Source organism: Malus domestica, chromosome 03 (genome assembly GCF_042453785.1).
Source record: "Malus domestica chromosome 03, GDT2T_hap1".
Classification (NCBI taxonomy): domain Eukaryota; kingdom Viridiplantae; phylum Streptophyta; class Magnoliopsida; order Rosales; family Rosaceae; genus Malus; species Malus domestica.
The window spans coordinates 32,181,138-32,200,838 of NC_091663.1; the positions used below are offsets into that span (position 1 = coordinate 32,181,138).

Here is a 19,701-nt window from a genome sequence, read left to right on the forward strand (position 1 = left end):
AAAAATATAGAATTAAAAAAAATACGAAACAAATTTTGTGAAATAGAAGTTATAAGAAAAAAAAATAGAATTTAAAATAAAAGGAAACAAATTTTGTGAAATAGAAGTTACTAGAAAAATGCCCGCGCGTTGCTGCAGGACTTGAATGCATCAGCTTTAACTACATGAATAAGACACATTTAACCTGAAAAAAAATTCAACATAATCATGAACGAACAAAAAGGATAGATGAGTGATCGGTGTAGATAAGATAAGTAGCTTAACTTTTATATACATTCAACCGAGCTGATTACAAAAGATGTGGTTGCAAAAAATGCTCTGTTTCCCTAAGCAACATGCATTTTACATATGTATTGCCTTTAAAGTTAAGATGGCAAAATAAATGTCCAGGAGGCCAGTCACCTGTTTTAGCAGTTAAACAAAAAAACATAACAAGTGTTTCGTTCTTGTTGCAGCAGCTAAGCAACTAAGTAGAAGAATGTTTGTTCAAGTTGATGCAATGAGAGTTCTCCTGTTCTTGTTGCAGCAGCTAAGCAACTAAGTAGAAGAATGTTCAAGTTGATGCAACGAGAGTTCTCGTTATACATGAACACTAAGCAAAATTAACTGGGTTAGTTTGTTGATATGCAACCCAAAATTAACACTAACAAAAATAGCACTTGAATCATATGCATAAGCAAAAGCAGATATTAAACATGAGAAAAAATACATGGAAAAGAAAACAATGTTAAATATCCTAGGTGCTCCATTTAAAATTCTTCTCTATTTCTATATATTTAAACTACCAATTATCAGCACAAATATTTCATTTCCTTGCAACTACCACAACCACATATAAAACATACTTGATAGAGCATGTAATTGCTTTAAGTACATCTTTATCAAAAAATTCATTGGCTCGGAAATGCAGAGTGTTGCAATGGAAACATGAAAACCGAATATAGGAGTGTGAATTAAGTGTGCCGTATGCTATATCAATGTCAACATTTCATTTTTACTTAAAATAGCCCCAAAGATTATATAATAATACAGAACTCCCCAAACCACTTACCATAACAAAAAAATGCTGAGAATAAACATGTGTCAATATGTAGCTAAAGGAAGACATAAACTACAAATCAACAGTGACTAAAAACAAAATCTCAGAGACCAAACATGCACAAACATGCAGCAAAAAGCAAAAAAAATGTTGGAAAAACTGACCTTTAATTGTGATTCTAACGAAAACAGCGAGGTTGAATGAACCTACGGATCATGCGTAACCCTCTCCTAAAACCAAACCAAACGCAAGATAAGCTAAATAACAAATAACTTTATTCAATAAATTTACAAAATTAACTCCAAATCACTAAATTAGCCTCTTGAATTCAGCTAGAGAACTCATCAGGAAACCCAACATTGTTTTAGAATATGATTAGCATTCTCACCTGTCATTTTCAATGCGAATTTCACACTTGCTTTCGACTCTTGCATTGTCAACCACTTTTGTTCCAAATCTTGTATTCCAGTAACCGGTCCCCAACATCTTGCAATTAAATAAAGGAGCATTGTAAGATTGCAGAGATGCATAGAACAGATCAAGCTAATGACAGAAACCTATGCTACTTCACCTCTTCCATAAGTCCATGTCTCCACCCAAGCCTAAACATCCCGACATTGCCCCAATAAGTGTGTTGTCCTCACCTGCAAGATTTACAAAGAAGCAGAGAAATTGATGCATAACCAGAGATTAAAAAATTGCAGCCAGACTAAAAGGAACAAATTGAAAACACTAAAAAGAAAACAGCCAACTGACCTCATAAACCTTTACCTGTGCTTCTCTTTTACATGCTCCTTCTGCATAAACTGCTATAGTGTTTATTTCTCCTTTTCGATTTAGAAATCCGCAATTCTGCTATAGAAAATGAGAGAATTGAATTACACATATTTTAGAATGACATTCCACCCTCTCCTGCCAATATCCTTTTAGAATGACATTCCTACCCATTTGCAAAACAAATTACAAACAAATCATAAAAGTGTCTTCATTCAGAAAACCTCACTTCTAAACGTGTCATGTCCAAAATTCTCCCATTTTCAACATGTATTTTTCAAGAAGAGACATACACTGGCACACATACAATGAAAATCATATGAAAAAAAGAGCCAAGAAATCACATAAAAGCATCAATCTTCGAAATTTTATTTTCCTTTCTCTCAATTATCACAGTCACCAAACAAAGGGTAAGTCTACAAATGTCAATTTTTATGCCACAAATTTGTGATGCATTACAATCTAAAATCACACACATACAATCATACATACACATACATGAGAGGAAAGGAAGCAAATATTTTCAACAAACACGATGGAATTCCTTACCTGATAAAGGTTTGGTCCGGTGATGTGTACTATCCAGACTTTGCACATCCAGAAAGTGAAAAATATGACCTACCAAGGAAATCAAAGCATGCATGTGTTAGGTTTATCATTTGTCTGTCAAACTGTGCAGTAGAGACCAAAATCAAAGACATCGGTGTGTTTTACCTTTGAATCCAGTTTCCAGACTGATTTGCAGTGGCGGACTGCATACGAAGTTGCAGGCCTCCTTGATTTTCTTTTGCTTAGCGGGAGAGAAAGAGGCTCTGGGTTTATTGGGGAGATGATCGAAGCTTATGGAAAACTTATACAGCTACCCAATGGAAAACAAACGGTATTAGGCATAAAAACAGAGTAAAATGTAGAATCAATTCAGAAACTGGTAATGGCTTTATTAAAAAACAAAAAGTAATGAGCTTCTGTTGTTTAGAATGTCGTATTTTCAAAAACAAAAGGTTCAGAGTTTGAATCTAAACTCAATTTTGTTCTTTGAAAAAAGTGAAGGATAAACTTTCTTGTCAAAAAACACATTTGGCCATACGTCTATGATTTTAGGGAGAGAGAGAGAGAGAGAGGGAGATACCTCCTGCCTTTGCTGGAAACTTGCCAACAGGAGATTTTCTAGGGGCTGAGCCTTTAATCCTGCATAAATCAAAAGACCCATTTCAGTTCCAATATCAAAATCAAAAACTTCAAATTCAAGCAAAAGCTGGGATTTTTTGTTCCTGGTTTGTACAAATCAAATTAAAATCAGATTCTCAATTACCTTGCAGTTTCTTGTTTGCATCGGAGGCTAGCCCTGAGATAACCTCTAGAACTCCCAGGGCTGAGACTCACTCCTGAGATCACCTTCGTACCGCCCGAAACTGTGTACTGCAGCTCCTGCAACCGAGCCACACATCTATCCATCTTCAAAAACCCACATAACAACACAAAACCATTAGTCCAAAACACACACTAAACTTTCATTCAATTAAGTCTCAAAAACTTTAATTAAGTTAAAAAGAACAGTCCAATTGTACCAAAACTATATACAGAAACCGAGAAAAACAGAACAAACAGTGGTGCAAAGGTGTATAATGACACTAAATCTTCAAATGAAAAAAAAAATACCCAAACCAATATAAAAGCCAAAGTCATCCCTAGCAACTGTAAAATAACAATTAAAAAACGAAACTCATATAAGTTCACAACAAATTAAAACGCCTAGATCAACATTAACATTAAATTAGCTACAAACCTAGATAAACCAACACTAAATTAGACTATACTAATAACACATAAGCTTCAAACGAATGCCAAATCAAAAATTTGGATAAAACCAACAACAAAACCACACCTTGTTCCTGTTCTGTCTCCCTTCCCTTGCTTTTCTCTTTTGCCCACTCCCCACATTAAGCCTTTTCCCCTCATTTTTTTTCTCTTTTGGCTGCTCACTTAACCCCTATTTTTTTTTCTCTTCACCTTGCTCGATTTCCAGCCCCCCCCCACCCCCCTTTTTCTTCCACATCTATATTTTTTTCCTCATTTTTTCCATCACTACTCTTGACACTAATTCTCCACTCTTTTTATCTATTAATTATTTCACTCAGTCAAAACATGGGATCACATTTTCTCAAGCAGCCCAAAAAAACTGACCAACCCAAAATCAGAAAAACATCCAAACTAAAACATACAATCACCATTGTCAAGCAGCAAACGATAAATTAGAAATACAAAACAAAGAAAAAAAAAACAGAAACACACTAAAACATGCCATCGGTGAACACCATACCTTGGAAAGGGTAGACACACGCAGCTATTCGAGACCAATCCCACCGAAACAAAATTTGTGCGTTTCGACAAAAGGAGAAGAAATCCAAATCTCAACCAATTGGCCCGTCGTCTGAAAATCGAGAGCGCAAACAAAATCCCAAACTAAACCAAAAGTAGGGTTTCCTTGGTGGGTATTTTGTGAGAGGGAAATCAGAAGATTTGAGGACGGAAGAAAAGAAGGGAAAGGTGGGTTCGTGGTGAGTGAAGGGGTGAAAAGAAATCCCTGGAAATCCGCCTACCCCATACTTCTCCCTTACTCTCTCTCTCCCTAAACCCATACCTCCCTGCCGAAAATCCTCTCCCCTAAATCCCGACGATCCTCTCCCTCCAACCTGTCAACCCTTCTGTCCCCCTTCCCTCCCTCAAACCTGTCAACCCTTCTGTCCCCCTTCCCTCTCTCTCCCTGAGTCAAATTTGAGAGAAATGAGAGAGAAACGGTGCTCTAGGGTTGTAGGAAATGAGACTTACAGAGTGAGAAAAGGGAAGGATGGGGATTTGATGGATGGTTACCGAGAGAGAGTCGGGAGAGAGAGAGAGGGAAGGAAAAGGCGGTGGCAATTTTGTAAATAAAGTGAAATTCGGCTCAAACCCACGGACAAAATTACCCTTCTAAGTTGTAATAATTACCCTTCCAACCCAACCAGAGATATGATGGTAGTGATGTAAATAAAGCAAAATCGAGGGTCAATCATTTGACTGTAGCTAAGCTACAGTCAAATCCCTCCTCATTTTTAGAATAGATAATAGGAAAAAATAGAATTTAAAAAAAAAATAAAACAAATTTTGTAAAATAAAAGTTATAGGAAAAAAAAATATGAAAAATAGAAGTTATAGGAAAAATTTTGTAAATAAAAAATAATAATAAAACTGTAAAAAAAAAATTTCAAAGCATTCCTGTCGGTTATAACCGACAAGAAATCCGACACATTTAAAAAAAATATGGCCAGCCTGAGGCTGGCTGGCTGGAAGTGACCAGCCCTCTCCGATTATGTGGGACCCTATCAGATTCCACAGCCCTCTGGCCTGACCCTCAATTGAAGACAGTTTTTGGGCTATTTTCAAGCCTCTGGTCATTTGAATCATTCGGTTGGAGATGACCTTAAGAGTGCAAAAGTGTCATATGGCCTTTCGAGTTCCGAGGTTTCGTGTTGTTTCTAGAAGATAGCTAGCCTATGATGGTTGTGCATGTGGATACGCCGATATGGCGGACGTGAGTTTTGGTTTGTGGGCTAATCTTTGGGCTGACCTAGACCCAGAAGTCTAAATCTTATCTTTTATATCCCAATTTATCTTCATGCAACCAAAAGCCCATCTAAAAGAAAAAGGACACCACTTGGGTGCTGCAAATTCAGTAGCAACTTTTGCTTCTACCCAATTATAGATGGAATTTGCATTTAAATTTTTAATTATTTGGACACGCATTCATATGTGGTAGAGTGGAAGCAGAATTTATAGCAGCCAAGTAGTGTTCAAAGAAAAAAAATCATGAAAACTTTCTCTACGAGTCTCCATCCATCCCAACCGACTATTATATTGCTCGCAACTATCCGGTCGAGATGAGGACTAATAAATAAAGAATCAATTTTTGGAAAAAATAATTAATATAAAGTTATCAAAAAGTATATTAGGAAAATATTGGTGCTAAACACGGTTTATTGTCTTCATTTTTGAAAAATTTTATCGAATGAAATTTACCAAATTTATTTTCATATCCTATAAATAAATAAATAAAATTTCATTTCACTTTTGTTTTAAACATTACCAAATAAGCTTTAAATATGGGGTTCTGACACGTGTCAACAAGAAAAATATGAGATACACAAATTAACTAAAAAAAAGTTGGATTAGGATAAATTTTGTCATTGCGTGGGTGACAAATAGTGTAATAACATTGAATTTTAGTAGCATTTATTTCAATTATTACTCTGAGCTAGTCCATGCAAAGCGCTATGCTCTTTTTTTGTGTTTTTTTTTAAGAAAACCTCAATGATACGAGGAATATTTTATTAACAATGAATTCTTTTTATTGAAAGCATTGTATGTGGTCTGTTTCACAGTTTTTATTGAAACCACTTTAAACGAATTGCAAGAAAAAAGTTATAAACAAATTAACATGAGAGGAGATGTACACTCACATCTTAGGTTTAAACTCTCACCGTCTTTTGTAAGTACACCACACAATAAAACTAGCAAGGGTATATTGTATATTCTGATTTCATACATTTTGGAAGTATGCTAAGACAATATTTTGTCTTTTAAGCAATTAGAGTAAGAAAGTTCGGAACAAAGCAATCGGTCTTTATACTTGTAGAAAAGATGAATTCTCTCTTACTATTGAAGTTTTGGTGGTCAGCAATTGCTCACGATAAACATACTTGACGTACATAATTCGTGAATTAATACACATATCAAAAGTTTACCGTTGCATTAAAAAAAAAATCATAACGATCTTTCTTATTATAGATAAAAGTATAATTGAACCCGAACGGCAACCGAAGCTCAAACAACCTATAAATGCCAACAAACCATTACATGATACACTGTCTAAACACTCGTCGAGCAGATCGGGCACACAAACCCAACAATCAACATCATGAGAGAGAGAGATAACACCATATCTGAGAAATATAATCCTTTACCATAATCAGCGTGACCAAATGTTATGAGAACGAAGCTTGGTTGCTGAAAAATCAGCAGTAGCTCTTACTGCTAACGAATAATGGATTGACACATGTCTAAGTAATTGATTTTTTAATCATAATTTGAACACATGTCTACCTATGATTTGTTATCAGCAAGCAGCTACTGATTTTTTCAGCAGCCAAGCTTTCTTCGTGTTTTAAACCCCCACTTTGGCAGTGGGGGTGTTTATGGGGTTCTTCAAAATATGCAAAGAGACAAAGCATAGTGGGTTTGAGGAGAGAGACAGAGATATGAGATGACATGGGCTGCTCACATGGAAGATGATGGTATGAGATTTAGGAGAGAGAAAGAGAGGAGAGAGAGAGGGGAGTGTACATGTACATCGCATCTGTTGTACATGGAGCACTTTCCGGGTTATCAAAAGCCCTTTTTCTGCTGGAGATTTTTGCTGTCTACCGTTACGGCTAGACTGTTAAGTGATAAAAAGCAGACCCCCTTTCCCCCTCTCCCTTCTTATCTCCTCTCTCTCACTCTAACCCGTTACCTCTTTCTCCTCCAATTTCAAAACCCTAATCCCAATTCCTGCTCTGATCTTCTTTGCATGTCGATTGGGAAATGCATCGCTAGGTGAGTTTGTTTAAACCTCATTGTTTCTCTCCCAATTGGATTGTTTTTCAGCTGATTTGCCACTAATTGGAAAAACCCTTCTGAGTTTTTCACCAATTGTTCAATCCCTAACACCAGTTTTGTGCATCTGTCAGCTCTGCATGTTGATTAGGAAATGCATTGCATTGGTGAGCTACCTTTCTGGGTTTTTGTTCATTTGTTCGTTGTCTGGTTTATTCTGTTGTGTGAATATGTTCAATGGCGCTGTGGGGGAGTGAATTGTGGTTTCTTCAACCAGGAAATGTGATTTTATCAGGATTTATCTGATGGGTTTTTATCTGCCTAATCATGGGATTTTTTAGGATTTTTTTTTTTTGCTTTTGATGTTTCATTCATTTCTGGTAATGGGTTTAAATTTGTTGATTACTTTTCTGTTTCGTGGGTGTGTATGAGTTTTCATGTCCTTGGGATCCAATGCATGGGATATATATATATCCTGTTGTTGTCTCGGAAATCTCTCTCTGTCTCTATTACTGATGTGCAATATTGGGATATTTTCTACCGGTGAAGAATTCCTCATAAGGTTTATTTTGATTACTAATTTTCGATTCAAGCTAAATGGTTCTACTCGTTTATTGCATGTGCATTTAGAGAGTGCTAATAATAACAAAAATTTACTGCGTGCCTTGAGCTGTATCTGTATTCTGTAATGATACAAACTAATAGAGTGGCCTTTCATTTTTCTTTTTCTTTTCGAGTTTATGAAAACCAAGCTAAATTGCGACATGTGAACTGGTGTATAGCAGCCTAGTGAACTGGTGTATAGCAGCCTAGTGAACTGGTGAAGGTGATGTACGGAAATCATGAGTTAAATATGAGTGCATTGGCTAGTCGCCATTTTGGCGTATCTTATGTAAGTTAGATTTGGAATCCACTGATCATATATTTCTTCGTTGTCCCTTCACTTTGGGTTTATGGTTGAAGCTGGTTAGTGAAGCTCACATTTTGGTTGGAAGGGTAAGAAAGTGAAGGTGTTGTGGGGTTGCAGAATTCTCGCTGTGTTTTGGGTGGTTTGGATGGAGAGAAATTTTTGAAGATTATGTAGGAGCTGGTTTTCAGGAGCTTTGGGATAGAATTTGGTTTTTGTCCGCCCTCTGGGCTGCCATTTCTTCTGAGTTCAGGGGAATTTCTCTCTCCTGAAGTTAGGTAGATTAGAAGGCAGCTTCCTTTTAGTTTGCGTTAGGGCATTCTTCAGCTTTATGGAGTTGTCTTTTTCTATTTTTGTTTCTGTTTGGGTGGTTTGCGTGACCACCCTTTATGTTGCTTGACTGTTTCTCCTTCTTTCCTCTTTTAATATAGTCGTGTCTGTATAAATAAATAAAATGGCGTTGACTTGTTTAATTAGTAATCTTATATTTATATTTTATATAAATTACTGTTTAAACAACACAGATTATGTGAGACTAAAGATTTGAAAGACTAGTTGTCTTTCCACATGTGAGAATTTGAGTCAGATAAGGTTCCTATTGTTTATGTTGTAAAAGTTCCTCTTCTTTGTTATTATAGTAATTAATTAGTTTGATGTGATTGCAATTTGCAAATGTTATTCATGTGAAGTTAAGAATAGCAAAACACAGTGAGAATTCTTATTTGGTTGACAATAGTAATTAAATGCATTTTGCATTTAGGTCTAGGCAGTGGAGTTCTATGTTGCCACTAGTTTGGTAAAATGTTATATAAGTTATGTTACTTATTTACTAATTATGGGAATTATACACACACCCACACGTACCAAAAATGCCTCATAAGGGCCTTGATTAAATTTTTAGATGAGATTATGTTTCTTGACCGTTAGATCATAGATGGGTTTAGGGTCTACGGAGAGAAAGTTATGATGTCTTGCCTCCTGCTTATGAAAAACAAAAACGGTATGTTTGTGTGTGTGTAGAGAGAGAGAGAGAGAGAGAGAGAGAGAGAGAGAGAGAGAGAGAGAGAGAGTTATGATATTTTGCTTGACGGTTTGACATGTTCTATTGCCATAATGTGAATAAGAATTAAGTGTTTAGGAGTTTGTTTTTTCTTGTTTTCTTTTCTTTTTAGATGCTTTTGATGCTCCTGTTGCATTTTACCTAGTTTCTAGAGGAGTTCCAACATTTATAGGTCTGTCAGTAATCAGTATCAAATTGGTGTGAATTAAGCCCAATCTGAATATGAATTTTATTTATCCATATACGTTGGAATGAAGTTGAAATCTGAAAGAACGTCCACAAACTCAAACTCAATCAACATTTGAATATTTGCAGTGTATGTACATACTAAAAGATTTAAATGGATTAAAAATATTCTAGTTGGAGCTTGATATGATTATGGTCAGCTGCTACGAATTAAGTTTAAATTAACGGCTGGATCTGTTGGTCTGTTAGGGTATCGAATCTTAGAGGGATATATATGGATTGCATTTGAATATTGATTGGTATCTGTAATGTAAATGTTCGAGTTATTTTGTGATTTTCCTTATTGGGGGAAGGGAGTTTGGCTGTTTTGTCTTTCAAAAGCTATAGAGTTAATGGAAGAATTGAGGTTTATATTCAGTTTTGTCGTATACCGCTAGGAGTGATTTTTGGATGTTGTTAATTATATGAGATCTACATCCCAAGTTTTTAATGCATTTTTCCTTATGATTGCAGATTCTTCAACAGTAGTTGAATTGTTTGAGCTAAAACATCAGCTTTGAATGATGACAAACACTACGTTGTTTTATATGCAGTGATTTGTGAATGAAGGCCATGTACTATCGCCCACCTTTTCTGATGTTGGATATATATATTTATATATTCACTAAAGAAAGGAAGAGACTGAACAAGTTTGCTCTCAATTAGTAGAGATGTTATTTTCCAAGTACGGAGATTTCCATGGCTTTGGGGGTGGCAATTATCAAATGACTTTACCTGTACTTCAGCATTTATAGTGATTTTGTCAAGGGCAGATTCCAGATTTTCAGCAGCAGTTAAACAGAGTAATATACAGCAGGGTAGATCTCACCTTTCGTGCTGATGGTTATATGTAGTGCAAATTAGGAAACATAAGGAAGACTGGTAAAGTGGAACTGCAGTGAGTTGACAGAGATGTTTCTCAGCAAAGAAATTGACGATTTGCATGATGATGGGTTTGAAGGATCGAAAAATGAGCACTGTATATTCACAGAGGTTTTCTTCGGTCAAGACATTGGTCGTACTAGTAATAGATGTCTTGTTACTGGAATGATCAACTTTGAATGTGAATCAAGTAAGAACACTGATGGAGCACCATCTCCAAATAGTGAAAACTCAGTTGTGACGAGTCACTCCTCAAAAAATACCTGTTTAGAGGAGTTTTATAATGCAACTGAAGATTTTAGAGAAACCTCTGCACCAGGGTTTTCCTTGGACAGATCTGCTATGTTAGATAGGAATGGTGATGATGCGACTGTTAATAGAATGAAGTTTTCAGTCGATGAGCTTCCTAATACCAAACCTGGTTTAGGAAAGGTCACGTCCGGTCCAGCTTCAAACTCTGTCTCTGAAACAGTGACATTTCGTTTGGTTGAATCTTCTAGCCAGGGAGTCACGTCTAGTTGTTATCTGTTTAAGCAACATGCAGAACTTAACAAACCGGGCGTAGCAGGTGACCCAGATGTTTCAAAGTGCAGATTGAGATACTCAAATGGGGATGATAGAAAGGAAGTCTGCCTAAGTAAAGCCATTGCTTCGCCTGCTTCACATGAGAACTTCTTGACCAGGCTTCTGGTTGCAAGTCCATTAGCCACTGTTATCGATAAATCCAGAACTCCTCTACATTCTGAGGGAAAGCCGAACGGATTTGAATCTTCTGTTTTGGATGTCTCCAATGTTGCCTTGAAGACAGAGAATAGTAAGGACCCTCGTCCACTTCTCCGATATCATGTTGCTCGCTTGCTTGAAGCTGCTGGATGGCATATTGAGAGGCGAAAAAGACCCAGTAGAAATTATATGGAGACTGTTTATATGACACCTAAGGGAAGGTTAATTTGGGAACTCCCCAAAGCTTGGCGGTTATGTGGAGAACTTCTGTTAGCAGATGGGTACAGTATGCTGCAGGAAGATGATACGAAGGAGTGGGCCAACATCAGTCAGTTCTGGTCAGATCTGTCTGGTGTTATAGTAAATATTGGGAAAGAGATTCATCATCCACAACCTGCTACTGCATTGGCTTACTGGTGGAGGCTGTTAGATCCTTTTGTGGTTGTCGTGTTTATTGAGAGAAAGATTGGTTGTCTAAGAAAGGGAGAGATAGTTAAAGCAACTCAAAGTGTAGCTGATTCGAACCGTAAGACTAATTCTGCTTTGGCCCTGACTAGTGCCAATAACATAGAAAGTCATTTTACTAAGGAAGATGTGTCAGCTCCTCTCCATGACTCCACACTCGCTAGGAGGGTTGGATTAGCAGTTTCTAAGCGAGATTACAATGCCTGTGGGAAATTTGGTAATGAAAGTTCCTCAAAACATTGCGGACAGACAAGTAATGAGGAAGTGAAATTTCTTACGGGACTATCTATTTATTCGGCTAATGCAGAAAGTCATTGCTTGGGGAATGCTGGTAATAGAGTTGAAAATGGGTTCTCTGGGAAAATAACTTGTCCTGATTCCTTACCAGTTTGTGGGTCTGGTGGCATTTGTATTCAGTCAGCTACTCATCGTGAAGAACCTATTACTTCCAGAAATTGTGACAATGTGCATGGAGGTTCTGAAGCTGTCTCGCCTCACCAAGATGGCAATGCAAATTCCCCTGGCTCTAATAAACAGAGTTCTGGACTTGATTTAGAAACGCCTAAGGAAGTTATGGAAGACACCTCAGTGGATTCTTCTGAGGAAAAAGATGAATCAGAGGGAGGCAAGGTTGATGATAAGCTGGAAAGCGCTCAGAAGGGATCATTAGATAACCAAGGAAACTACACAATTGATTTTCTGAAAAGAAAAACACGTAGGAAGTCTAAAAAGATATCTGAAATTGAACCAAGCTTGTTATACCGAAGTAGCCTTTTAGATTTTACTTCAAGTGAGAATGCTGATTCGCTGTGTATTGATGCTAATGGTACCCAGTCAAAGTCGACAGAGGTCCAGGATGAATTTACATGCAATAAAAGATGCAAAGGAAGTCGCAAGATGTCCTTACCTACCGACTCTTGCCAGCAACAGATTGGGAGAAAAAGTTCAAAGTTGATGAAGATTTCTCGTGAATGTGATGATGTCCAGACTGGAAGAAGTAAATCATTTAAATGCCAAATTGAAGATGATGACTTGTTGGTTTCAGCTATTATAAAAAATAAAGATTTTAGGACAATGCATGCTCAATATTCTTCTAGAAAGAAAGCCTACAAATCAAGAGCTCATAAGAAAGGTAAAACTAAAAGCCAAAAGAGTCGTTGCAAGTTGCTTCCAAGAAGCCTGGGCAGTGGGGGAAAGCACTTTAAGGATGGAAAGTGGCATTCTGTAGGAGTGAAAACAGTTTTGTCTTGGTTAATTGATGCTGGTGTCATATCTCCAGATGATGTGATTCAGTATCGGAATCCTAAGGATGGTGGTGTCCTTATAGATGGTCTGGTTACCAGGGATGGCATTTTTTGCAAGTGTTGCAGTAAAGTAGTTTCAGTTTCTGAGTTCAAGAGTCATGGTGGATTCAAACAGAATCGTCCATGTTTGAATCTTTTCATGGAATCTGGTCAGTCCTTCACCTTATGCCAGCTTCAGGCTTGGTCAGCTGAATACAAGACCAGGAAAAAGAGCACCCAAGTCGTGCGAGATGATCAAAATGATCAAAATGATGATTCATGTGGACTTTGTGGTGATGGTGGCGAGTTGATATGCTGTGATAATTGCCCCTCAACTTTTCATCAGGCTTGTTTGTCTCTGCAGGTTTGTTTTTGCTGATTTTTTATATATGTTTTGTTTATTTTTCCTGAAATTTCCTCCTTATTTTTTGTATCCATTCCATGCTATGCTTTTATAACTTTTGCACGGTTGGTTCTAGCGCCTCTAAATATTTTCATAACTAATTATGCTTCTGTTCTGCTTAAACGTTCTGTTAAGAAAATATGTCTATTTCCATATTTTCACACAATTAGATTACTAATAATTAACCTTTTATTTTTTATTCATAGAAGGATTCTTGTTGATTTGCTGTTTTGGAGTTTATGCTTGTTTTTCTCTTAATGTAAACTAATTATCTGTTTTTGCTTTTGAACTTCAGGAGCTCCCTGAAGGCAACTGGTATTGCTCGAATTGCACCTGTTGGATATGTGGTGATTTTGTCAATGATAAGGGGGCTTCGAGTCGTGATGGATTTAAGTGTTCACAGTGTGAGCATAAATGTAATTTTCTTGTTTCTAGATTATCTTTCTTGTAACTAAACTGTTTTCAGTGCATGTATATAAGTTGGAAGTTTCATGTGGTATGTACATGTCTAACTATAACATGGTGCCTAATATTCTCTGTGATTGCAAAAATGGTATATTGGTGTTCTAATATTTATTAGAAAAATAAAAGGATAATTACCTTTCTTATATTTATAGAAGTTAATTTTCCACAAGTTCCTTCGATGGATATTCAACACCAAAATGTGACCTATTTTTATCCATATTTTCTTGTTAGTAGATTTTAATTTATATCCGCTAGAGAGCATTAGAAGGTTGTTGGAGTTGATTAAAAACACAAGTATTATACATGAAGGTGGACAATAAATCACTATAAAAAGTAACTTGGTTGTGTGTTTTCATACTATAAAGTCTGTGTAAGGAAGTTCAACCCATTTTTTGCCTATTAGACTACAAGGAATTGATTTTTCATTTCATATTATGGTTTATTATCTCTGTTCTAATTAATGTCCTCTCCGTTATTAACTTATTAGTGGTCATCTTGTGATTAAGTTGAACTTAACCTTTTATTTATGTTCTTTTTTTCTTCTTTCCATTGTCTAGCTTACCTTATCTTTTATAAACAGATCATGCGGCATGCCTGAAAGATAAATGTACCTACGGAGCCATACCGGATACTTGTTTCTGTAATAGAAGCTGTCAGGAGGTAATTTTGTATTATCTTATGAATAAAATTTCAATCAAGGAGGATTTGTCAGGTTTTACACAAAAATAAATTAATGAGTTATCCTGGCTTCTAGATTTTTTCCTTGGGTGAATTAAGGACTTCCTTCAAATACTTATTTTCCTTTTACATAAATGAAATATAGTGGATTTCCTTTCCTAAAATGTCGTCCTACAACTTTTTGCACGTTTGTGGTGAACCTTATTTGGCTATAAGGAACCAGTGATAGAGTCTAGTAGTTGTTTCTTTGTTCATTGTGATTTGTTTCTTCCAAGTTGTCATAATTGTTATGAAAGAGCAATGTGATAAAATTTGCTTAGTGTTTTATCCAAAAAGAGAGAGTTTTGAATTTATTAGTCTTCATTTGCTATTCTTACTGGTTTTCATTAATTCGAATACTAATTTTAATGGTTGTGTGTAGGCTTATTCTGGTCTTCAATCTCGCGTTGGCTGCATTAATCATTTTGCTGATGGATTTTCATGGACACTACTTAGATGCATTCATGATGACCAAAAGGGTCATTCTGCTCAACGGTTTGCTCTTAAGGCGGAATGCAATACAAAACTAGCTGTTTCTCTTTCAATAATGGAGGAATGTTTTTTGTCAATGGTTGATCCAAGAACAGGCATAGACATGATACCCCATGTTTTGTACAATTGGGGGTGAGATCATCTCTTCAGTAAAGAATCGTGATTATTTTCCAACTTGATAAGTAGGGCTCTTAAAGTGTAGCTTTGGGAACAGTTATATCTAAAATATTACTTCCTCTTGCAATTTGGTTTAAGTGAAAGTTGCTTCTCAAATATCATTTGTATTCATGAATTACTTATTGATATTTATGTGAAACTTTCAGGTCAGAGTTTGCACGTTTGAATTTTCAAGGCTTTTACACTGCGGTCTTGGAGAAAGATGATGCATTGGTATCTGTAGCATCCATCAGGTAGTACGAAATTAAGCTGTGTGTGATGTTATGTAATGTTTTCTCACCAGTATTTTGTTCTAATGTTTCTTTCTTCAGCTTGCATCCGCAGTAATCTATTTTCTGCTATCCGTTAGCATGTTTTTCTTTCTTGTGAAAAATAAAAACTTCCTCGTTGATTGCTAGCTGTGCAGTTCAGTGACATTGTGGTCTTGACTTCATGAATGAATTATTAATGCTCCCTTGGAGCATCTCCAACATCTCCAACCGTAGTCAATTCCACAGTGGAGAGTTCTAATTGACGCAATTAGGCAACTCTTAAATATTAGGCCCACTTGCGTTGAATAATAATAAAGTGCTATATTGATTTGACTTCTTGGGTGGAGTAGGGGCTATGCATATTTGCCACATGTGGTGTCGTTTGGCTGCACTCTAGAGGTGTATGAGTTTTATGTACGGTGAACGTCATGGGAGTGGGTACAGGACCAGGTACTTCAGAGGTTTTCAACACTTGGCATTGAAATATCTCTGCATGCATCGCCATCATTTCGATGCACATACAAAGCTGTGCAGACGCACACCGTTTGAGCTTTTCCACTGTTCTTCTCAGCTCTCCTGTCTTTACCAACCCAAGTTCTCTGAGTTTCTTAGTGCTCCATTGTTTTAATTTTGAACTTCTGACATATTTTGCCTAATTTGTTTGTTGCAGGGTGCATGGAACAACAGTTGCAGAGATGCCGCTCATTGCAACTTGCAGTAATTTCCGTCGCCAGGGAATGTGCCGACGCCTTCTGACTGCGATTGAAGAGGTATAGATGTAGAATATGTAGTTCATGGCATCGTCCTTGAAATAATTGGATTTTATTTTTCTCCCAAAGATACACAATATATCAGGATTTATACCTATTTATGGAAACGTAGTTTACAAGTCTTCCCTTATTTCTAAATTCAGGATCAAGTAATATTCTTAATTTCTTAGGTATAAAAGTAGGATCGATCTGTGTATAGGTCGGACCTCCGATTTTAGAATTCACTGGTTCCAGCACATATTCATCATTCGAGTCTTTTTAATTGGTTCATGTTATTAATATGTTTCTTTCTCCGTGTGGCTGTAGATGCTAATATCTTTTAAGGTTGAAAAGCTTGTCGTAGCTGCCATTCCCGATTTGGTAGAGACGTGGACACAGGGTTTTGGCTTTGTACCCGTAGAAGGCGACGAGAAGCGTAGTTTGAACAAGATCAACTTGATGGTCTTTCCTGGAACAATGCTGCTCAAAAAAACCTTGTACGAAAATCAAAAAGCACGTAGGCATTCAGGTAAGTTATTCTTTCCCCTCCTCAGGCATGTTCGGGAGCCTAATGTATTGCGTTCTGCTAATGACACTGATGTTAAAACAGAAGCAGAAATGGGAACCAACAGAGCTGGTGCTGATGCGGAGTTAGAAGTCGGTTCCGAAGCTGAATTCAACGATGCTATCCAGCCATCGGAGGGAACCGGTTGTCAGATCGAAGAAGGCTGGGAATCTGAACTTGGTACTAAGGAAGCAGAAGTCATGGGAAGCAAGAATGTGCAACGTGAAGCCGAAGGAAGCACTTTGCAGGGCGAATTTTCAAAGCTGTCTAGTGAAGAAGTGGCAGATCTAACATTAGGAAATAGCGACGGGCGTCAAACCGTGACTAATGTTGAATCCTTGAAAATGTATGATGAAATACAGCAGCAGCTTCCTTTGGACGAATAATCGCAGAAAATTAAAAAAAAAATGCGATGTTGAAATGAATAAAATGGTTTAAGTTAGTGTCTTGTGCTCAAATGAAATATTCTCCGTGAAGGGCGTTGTCTTCAAGAAAGATTGGACCGTCGAGAAAACCAATGTCCTTGCTCAAACTTTCTTTTAACTTTGATCTCGTTTATTGACATGCGTTGCGTTGTGTAGGATAAAGAAAATTTTTGATATTAGGTTTTAACCAATATGAGACTATAAATCCAAAGTTTGAAATTTACATCTTAAAAATAGTGTTAATAAATGGGATCAAGTCGAAGAAAATAGATTATAAGTGAAAAAATTTCAATCCTATGTATGGAAGCATCATCATCCTAAGCGTCTTGTGTTAATCCTAAGCGTCTTGTGTTAATGATACAGCTTCATGTTGAAAAAAAACTTCATGAAAAAAAACTTGCACGTATCGATGTATCATTGGCCATGTAAAGGTAGGGTGTTCCACATAAATCTCACATATTATTATTTGAATTTAGAATCCTGATTGCTTTCAAGAACAAATTTTTCGGTACAACCATTTTCATACTAAAAAATTATCATTGGACTAAAAATTATTTGGTGATTTTTTTGTCATAAATGGACGCCTAAAAATCTCCGCCTAAGCGCTAGACAGTTGGCCACCATCCCAATTAATCATAAGTGTTTGAAAATTAAGAAATAACGCCTAGACCTGCACAGGCGCCTGCCTAGACCCTCCTAGGCAGCCAGTTAGGTCGGTTCTCTTACTTAGATAGAAAATAGATAACTTTCATTTTGCATTTTATTTTTCCAATAAATTGTAAAAGATTTGTTGCAATAATGGTTGATCGTGAGATTAAAACTCAACCTTACCCCATATTGGTAGCACCTTATATTGCTCCACCCTGGCACCAATGTTTTGTGCAAGCAATAATGGTTGATGCATGCACCGACCCCACCTCGTTTTGTGTGCCGTATTTACGCCTAAGCACTAGGCCCCTGTGTGCCGTTTGACTAGCGCCTAAAGCCTTTTAGAACATTTTAAATGGAAAGCAAATTAAGAGAACAATTTTTCCAATTTCCCATTTTAACTTTTATTATTTTATTTAGCCAATTTTTCACTTAGACCTACTCCAATGGTTGGTTAAAGCTCAAAATTTGAGTTTTATACTCACCCAAAGCTTTAGCCAATCATTGGGCAAAAAAGGTTGGATTAAAACTTATTGTTGGGCCAAATTTAGCCCAAAAAATGAGCTAGGGTTAGTGGCGAGGACCTAGTTGTTGACATTGTCAGCCACTTGTTGAAAGACCGACAAAAATTTTTTTATCATACAACACACATAGTTGGATCAACAGTCTAGATTCAATTTTTTTATATATATATATAAAAATCAAATCTATAAATACATTAAATCCGACATTTGAGATAGAATACAAGCAAATTTAATGGCAAAAAAAAATCTAACAACTCAAAATTAAATCCAAGGCTAAAACAATTTAAAATTTTATTTAAATCAAAATTCACCCATACTCTATAAATACCTATGTATTTGTTCAAATATCCACACAAACTTCACTTCCATCAAACAATTCTTCCTTTTTTTTTCTTTCTACCCACCTATTTATTTGTGTTTAAGAATGGGGCAAGCTGTGTGGTTTTCCACGTTTTTTTCATGTGGTGCATATGTGTAAAAATGAGGTAGGTTTAGTGATTTTTCATTATTTTACATAATTTAAATATTTTTAAGTTGAAATGTCCATAAAGATACATTAGGACAATTTACATAAATTTTAGTTTTGAAAAAGTTACCAAAAAATATTAGACTGAAATCATTCTTTAATAATTTTGAGCTAAAATTTTAAGCCAAAACCATTAGAGCAGGAAAACTATTTCTTGGTTTAGAACCAAAATTTATGGGCTAAAAATTTAGGTTTTAACCATAACCATTAGAGTTGGTCTTAAGGTACATTTCATTTAATGTCACATTTTTTTTAATAAACGATATTTTTTACACGATGGTGAGGAGGTGGGCTTAACCTTATAATGGACCAGCAATACTGTAGTTCAAATTCACCCTTGACGATAATCGAACCTAAGACCTCTTATTTACAAGTGAAGAGGAATACTATTAGACCGTAGTATTAAGTGACATTTTAATGTCACATTTTAATAATAAAAAATTAAGAGAAAAATATACCTAAAAATGTACCCACCTAAGTTGGTCTTAAGGTATATCTTTAATTAAAAAAAAAAAAAGGGTACATCTTTGATAGAGTGGTCAACTGACATAAGTATGTACCTAACTAACTTCACTAAATTGACCCCAAAAAAAAAATTCACTAAATTGACCAAAAAAAAAAATCTAATTCACCAAAAAATCATGAAAAAAAAAAACGTAAACCACAATGATGAAAATGTGTTATACCAACCTTTGCATAACGACATGGTTCGAATTTTGTCGATAACTAATCTAACATTTAACTTACTAGCAAAAAAAAAAAAAAATCCA

The 19,701-nt window shown here is 36.2% G+C and overlaps 1 protein-coding gene and 1 long non-coding RNA gene across 14 annotated transcripts; one reads left to right on the top strand and one right to left on the bottom strand.

Moving 5' to 3' along the window:
- Positions 1-107: 107 nt before the first annotated feature.
- LOC139194135 (uncharacterized) lies at positions 108-4,918 on the bottom strand. Of its 7 annotated transcripts, XR_011578893.1 has the most exons (11): positions 4,543-4,918; positions 4,134-4,506; positions 3,126-3,268; positions 2,943-3,001; positions 2,528-2,672; positions 2,363-2,431; positions 1,796-1,891; positions 1,611-1,683; positions 1,428-1,525; positions 1,204-1,269; positions 247-592 (listed from the first exon to the last, which is right to left on the bottom strand). It is a non-coding gene; the product is annotated as an uncharacterized lncRNA (long non-coding RNA). The 7 variants fall into 7 exon arrangements; XR_011578888.1 differs by having other exon boundaries at positions 1,428-1,683; positions 4,543-4,912; XR_011578892.1 differs by having other exon boundaries at positions 4,134-4,912.
- A 2,056-nt stretch (positions 4,919-6,974) lies between these two features.
- Positions 6,975-17,250, top strand: LOC103444886 (increased DNA methylation 1). Of its 7 annotated transcripts, none has more exons than XR_011579479.1 (10): positions 6,975-7,444; positions 10,191-13,353; positions 13,688-13,808; positions 14,438-14,517; positions 14,957-15,198; positions 15,390-15,476; positions 15,845-15,944; positions 16,165-16,264; positions 16,571-16,772; positions 16,854-17,250. XR_011579479.1 is itself a non-coding variant. In XM_070819309.1 (10 exons), the coding sequence occupies exons 3-10, from the start codon at positions 10,549-10,551 to the stop codon at positions 17,192-17,194; spliced, it is 3,978 nt and encodes a 1,325-aa protein (XP_070675410.1). In that variant the 5' UTR covers positions 7,084-7,444; positions 7,579-7,611; positions 10,111-10,548; the 3' UTR covers positions 17,195-17,250. The 7 variants fall into 7 exon arrangements, 5 of the variants coding, with proteins under 5 accessions (XP_070675411.1, XP_070675409.1, XP_070675410.1 ...); XR_011579478.1 differs by having other exon boundaries at positions 7,084-7,444; positions 10,111-13,353; XM_070819309.1 differs by lacking the exon at positions 15,845-15,944 and adding an exon at positions 7,579-7,611 and having other exon boundaries at positions 7,084-7,444; positions 10,111-13,353.
- Positions 17,251-19,701: the final 2,451 nt, after the last annotated feature.

Bases quoted from the DNA above. Each gene is read 5' to 3' on its own strand.
- LOC103444886 (XM_070819310.1), top strand. From the start codon at position 10,549: ATGTTTCTCAGCAAAGAAATTGACGATTTGCATGATGATGGGTTTGAA. The intron at 15,199-15,389 runs GTGAGATCATCT...TGAAACTTTCAG, and splicing joins CATGTTTTGTACAATTGGGG to GTCAGAGTTTGCACGTTTGA. The intron at 16,773-16,853 runs GTAAGTTATTCT...ATGTTAAAACAG, and splicing joins AAAAGCACGTAGGCATTCAG to AAGCAGAAATGGGAACCAAC.